The sequence below is a fragment of the Tuber melanosporum genome (genome assembly GCF_000151645.1).
Source record: "Tuber melanosporum whole genome shotgun sequence assembly, scaffold_219, strain Mel28".
Lineage (NCBI taxonomy): Eukaryota > Fungi > Ascomycota > Pezizomycetes > Pezizales > Tuberaceae > Tuber > Tuber melanosporum.
This window is the reverse complement of record NW_003298885.1, coordinates 18,271-22,725: the sequence shown is the minus strand read 5'-3', so window position 1 is coordinate 22,725 and position 4,455 is coordinate 18,271. Positions and strand designations below refer to the sequence as shown.

General features: G+C 43.0%; 2 protein-coding genes; both read left to right on the top strand.

Moving 5' to 3' along the window:
• The first annotated feature begins 564 nt into the window (after nucleotides 1-564).
• Nucleotides 565-1,631, top strand: GSTUM_00000778001 (uncharacterized protein). XM_002838043.2 has 4 exons: nucleotides 565-807; nucleotides 878-909; nucleotides 1,006-1,247; nucleotides 1,309-1,631. The coding sequence occupies exons 1-3, from the start codon at nucleotides 666-668 to the stop codon at nucleotides 1,090-1,092; spliced, it is 261 nt and encodes an 86-aa protein (XP_002838089.1). The 5' UTR covers nucleotides 565-665; the 3' UTR covers nucleotides 1,093-1,247; nucleotides 1,309-1,631.
• On the top strand, nucleotides 1,631-2,767 carry GSTUM_00000777001 (uncharacterized protein; the record flags this gene model as incomplete). XM_002838042.2 has 2 exons in its annotated part: nucleotides 1,631-2,262; nucleotides 2,344-2,767. 2 exons carry the CDS (start codon nucleotides 1,631-1,633, stop codon nucleotides 2,420-2,422), a joined length of 711 nt encoding a protein of 236 aa, XP_002838088.1. The 3' UTR covers nucleotides 2,423-2,767.
• Nucleotides 2,768-4,455: the final 1,688 nt, after the last annotated feature.

The following is a 4,455-nucleotide window of genomic DNA, read 5'->3' as shown; positions in this document are numbered from 1 at the left end:
TACTGAAATCTCCTGTAATCAAAGAAGAAAACACATGCATAATCCCTTATTATTATCATGAAATATAAATGAAGTAGTATAAAGTATATTCAAACTATAGTAATGTAGGTAGTGTGTTTGCTGAAACACTGACCAAGTAAGAGAAAATATGTACTATTATCAAAGAAAATATACATATAAAACAAATCAAGAATTTTAACAACAGTATTATAGGTATTCCTATCTCTGAGATTCATATTTTTAACTCCTACCCGGACACTTGACTTGGAGAGGTTCAGAAGCTTTAATATTTTACCATATCCCACCACAGTGTGTTTATATAAGGCATTGATTTCCTTTTCTTGTATCTGAGAATTTGGGAGTCGAGTTGTAAGAGAAGTGATCATTTATTGCAGTGTTGCCAAGCAGGGATACGTAATCTTTTCGGAAACGACTATATCCAGAAACTGATAAATTTTATCTGAAAAGAAAAAAACACTCCAATACGTACAAGTTTCATACTGGTACCGTTACCCCTCTAACACGAGTCCCCGCCACAACTCCTTACAGAGACCACCTCGACAACAACTGAACCCCGCCCTACCAACCAACCAACTCACACGTTATCCATCCATCCATCCCACTCCACAAACATCACACCCCGAGCAAGCACGTGTGACGGAGCCATGAAGGTCAGAATAAGGAAATGGAACGCGGTAGCCAGCTGGCGTTGGGATGTCCCTGAAGATGACGTCTGCGGAATCTGTCGCGTCCAGTTCGACGGAACATGTCCGAATTGCCGATTTCCCGGAGACGATTGTCCACTACGTTGTTTATCTTTTCTTTTCTTTCCTCCTTACTACCGGTATTTAAGCTAACTAATAGGAAAAACTTCTAGTGGTCGGGAAATGCGGACATTCATTTCACTTGGTTGGTAGCGCTTTTTTGCTTGTTTATTCGTTCAGGGGAATCAGTGGTTCAACGGGGACAAAGGACGATGCTAACATCCCCGGTGGGGGGCAACAGCACTGCGTAAACGACTGGATCCAGACGGAAAGCTCGAGAGGCCTCTGTCCCATGTGCCGGCAGAAATTTGAATTCGTCGCCGAGTAATGGCTACATAAGATGAGCGTATAAGGGTTGATTGAGTCGTGCCAAATCAAGCCAAGTGAGGTCAGGCCGGGGGGGGGAGGCGTTCTGGTCAGATCATTCGGAGTGAAAACTCGCTAGGGTTCATGTGGTTATGCCATCAAGTTCTTTTAATCCTCGTTCGCACAATATAATTCCTAATTCTTACTCAAAATTCTAATCTGGCAACGTGGAGTCAAGAGCATTCGCCAAGCCAGTTCAAAATCGTATCATACCTGTACTCGTACTATCGTGCCGGTATTCGCGTCGCGTCACGCACCGTGGAGGAACACGTGATCTGAGCCTCAACCTCACTCCAGCAACGAGTAACCTCAAATGTCCGAACCCCTCCAACTTAAGGCAAGGCTATCATACAATACCGTACCTTCCGTCATCATACCTCAACGTCCACCGCCACAACTACCCAACCTTCACAGAATACAATACCGGTACAATACACACGACCACGAGAAGCACAACAAAAACTAAAGAGAAACCACAACCCCCAAAAAAAAACCCAAAAATGACAAGCTCTCGCCCCCCCCACGCCCACCGCTTCTCCCCCTCCCCCTCCCAACACCCATACCTCTCCTCCACACCCCCAACCTCAACCCCACAACCACCCGCCGCTCCTACCCTCCCTCACTCCAGCACCCCACAACCCCAATCCACCCCCCAAACCCTAGCCCCCTTCTTCACGCTGATCTCCAACCCGAGCAGCACAGCTCACAAGCACCCGGTAGTCCACTACGTCTTCTCGGACGATGAGTTCGACCCCATCCCCCCCGGCGCCAGCGGTAAAGGGCAAGAGCAAGAGCGGGAGCAGGAGCGACAGCAGGAGCGCGTGGTGGTGGTTGACATGAACGCGGACGGGGAAACGGTCGCAGCTGCTCACAGCTTGTCCGCTGACTGGCAGGTCGTTGGCGCTAATGTTGCCAGTGCTCCGCAGTGGATGGCCGGAGATGAGGATGGGGGTGGTGGTGGTGGTGCGGGTGCAAGCGGGAGCAGTGGGGGGTTGATGATGACTATTTGCGGGTTGGAGGCGCCAAAGATTGGGTCGATGGGGGCTGCCGTGACGGCTTCTGGGACCACGGGAAGAGGTGGAGGAGGAGGGAAAGAGACCCTTTATGAGCTTGCGGAGATGTACCATGAAAGGTTCGTTCCTACTCACCACCTACTTGTTTGCGTTGCCCTCCGAGCGCTGGCTAATGCTAACGACGGGCGCCATGCTGCTAGAATGGCAGAAATCAAAAGCGTAATCGAATACGCCGGGGGGTCCACCAGCGCCAGTGCCAGTGCCGAGCCGGAGCCTTGAATCTCCACCCCCCCCCAATGATATCTCTCCTATTACCGTTACTCTGCTTTCATTACCGTAAAGGCGCCATACCGAGGAGGGGGGATCCTTGCTCTCTTATCTATCATACCATCTCCACTTACTTGCTCATCTTATCTTATCCTTATCGTGGGCGTTCAATGGCTGGATTTGCTTTTTTTCCTGTCGGAGTTTATTTTTTCCTCTTCCCTTTTTTTCTTAGTGAGCCGTCGTCATGTTGTTCACCGCACCCCGAACCAGAATGCCTCTTTTTCCTCTACTTGATATCAACAAGGAATGTCTCAGAAAGTCATGAATAGGTGAGGGAAATGAATTACTATCTACCTATCTCTGTCTAGTCAAATACAAATCACAATGGAACAATCTGGACAGTAAGGAATTGGAAGAATTAAACTATTTCTAGGGCTTGCATTGTCAGAAGTTGAAGTAGATAATTTATTGTATAAAATAAAAGGTATTAAGACTTTTGTACAGCTAAACTAATAGGGTTATTATGATAATTACTGTGGATATAAAACTTAATGTAGTGAATTTTATCTTGTTTTCACTATCTCATTTTAATATACATGTGACTTGAATATTATTATATTATATAATTTTATATATTGAGTTCTTAATAAATATTTTTATCATAAATCTGAATATAATAATAATAAATATTATTAGAATAGAAGAATCCTCTGCTTTTACTATATCTCTGGTAATTGAAAATTATTTCATATTTCAGAAGCCCTCAACATTAAAAAATTTCGTACCACCTTTCATATCAGGTCACTTCTTTAAGAGGGAGGACTAGGTTATCACTTTCCATCCTCCTATCATGTTGGAATACTTCTCTTACCTTCCTACTTGAAATCTATCCTGTTGAAAACTCTCACTTTGCTTTTCCTAATATTTCTTCTTTAGAGAGTATTCTCCTTAACCTAGCTGTTTTCTCTTACTTATGTTACTACTTCTAGTAGTATTAGTTGCCTCAGAGTGCAGATTGTTCTACAACAGCCATATTGTAAATGAGGAATCCTTGTATTTCTCTCTATACATGTATCATATCTTAAAATTATTTACCTATATTATAAGTAACTTATCTAGCCCCAGCTGTTATATTATTAGGCAGAGACAACCTGTATAGTAACACGAATATGGCTTAGTAAGGAAAAGGTTTTCACATGACTCATGATTATGAGTCATAGGCTTTTGCACATATGACTATTTTGACTATATGACTTGTTTATGTTATAATTTATTATGTTTCACACATGACTCAATTATGAGTCATAGGACATGTGCCTAGTGAGTGTGCCTTGTAAGTATGTCTTACAAGTATGCCTTGTATATGTGATTCCTGTTTCACACATGTGACCACTTTAAGTCATATGACTTGTTTATTGTATTATGATTGGTTTATGAGTTTTTACACATGACCTTGCTATAAGGTTATAGGTTTTGCACAGATGACCACTTTAGTCATATAACTAGTTTGTTATGATTTAGTTTCACGCATGTGACTACTTGGTATCACATGACTAGGGGTGAGAAGAGTACTATATAAGGAGTCTGGTATGGCCAAGGAGAATAGGCTCTTCATACTTTATTCTAAGTACTTTCCTCATCTTTGCCTTCATTCTACCTCGGTGGTGAGCTTCTGCATCCACGATGATTTCTTTTGCAAGATAATTATCTGGGTTGGCCCAGTATTCTGGCATTAGGGGTTGTTGTGTAGTTGAGGGCTTGTCTACTTATTTGTACCATTTCGTTATTTGCTGGTTATAACGATACTAGTACTTTGAGCTCTTCATCATGGTTACTTATGAACCCCTTTCAGTAAAATGTCTTCAGCTTCCTATCTATTGTCTACTTACAGGTTCTGTGTTCAATTAGGGGAAAGGAATATTGAGTTTGGGAGAATCATCCATGTCGTTCTTTGGGCCAGCTCATGTTCATTGGGTATTAATAGAGTTCTTAGTTCTTACTATACAAAACACCTACAGGTTAGCTTGGCGAGCATCCTGTATCCT

Excerpts from the sequence above, each read along its gene's own strand:
- GSTUM_00000778001 (XM_002838043.2), top strand. The coding sequence starts at position 666 with ATGAAGGTCAGAATAAGGAAATGGAACGCGGTAGCCAGCTGGCGTTGG. Across the intron at positions 808-877 it reads CGGAGACGATTGTCCACTAC|TGGTCGGGAAATGCGGACAT; the intron begins GTTGTTTATCTT and ends AAAAACTTCTAG. Across the intron at positions 910-1,005 it reads GCGGACATTCATTTCACTTG|CACTGCGTAAACGACTGGAT; the intron begins GTTGGTAGCGCT and ends GGGGGGCAACAG.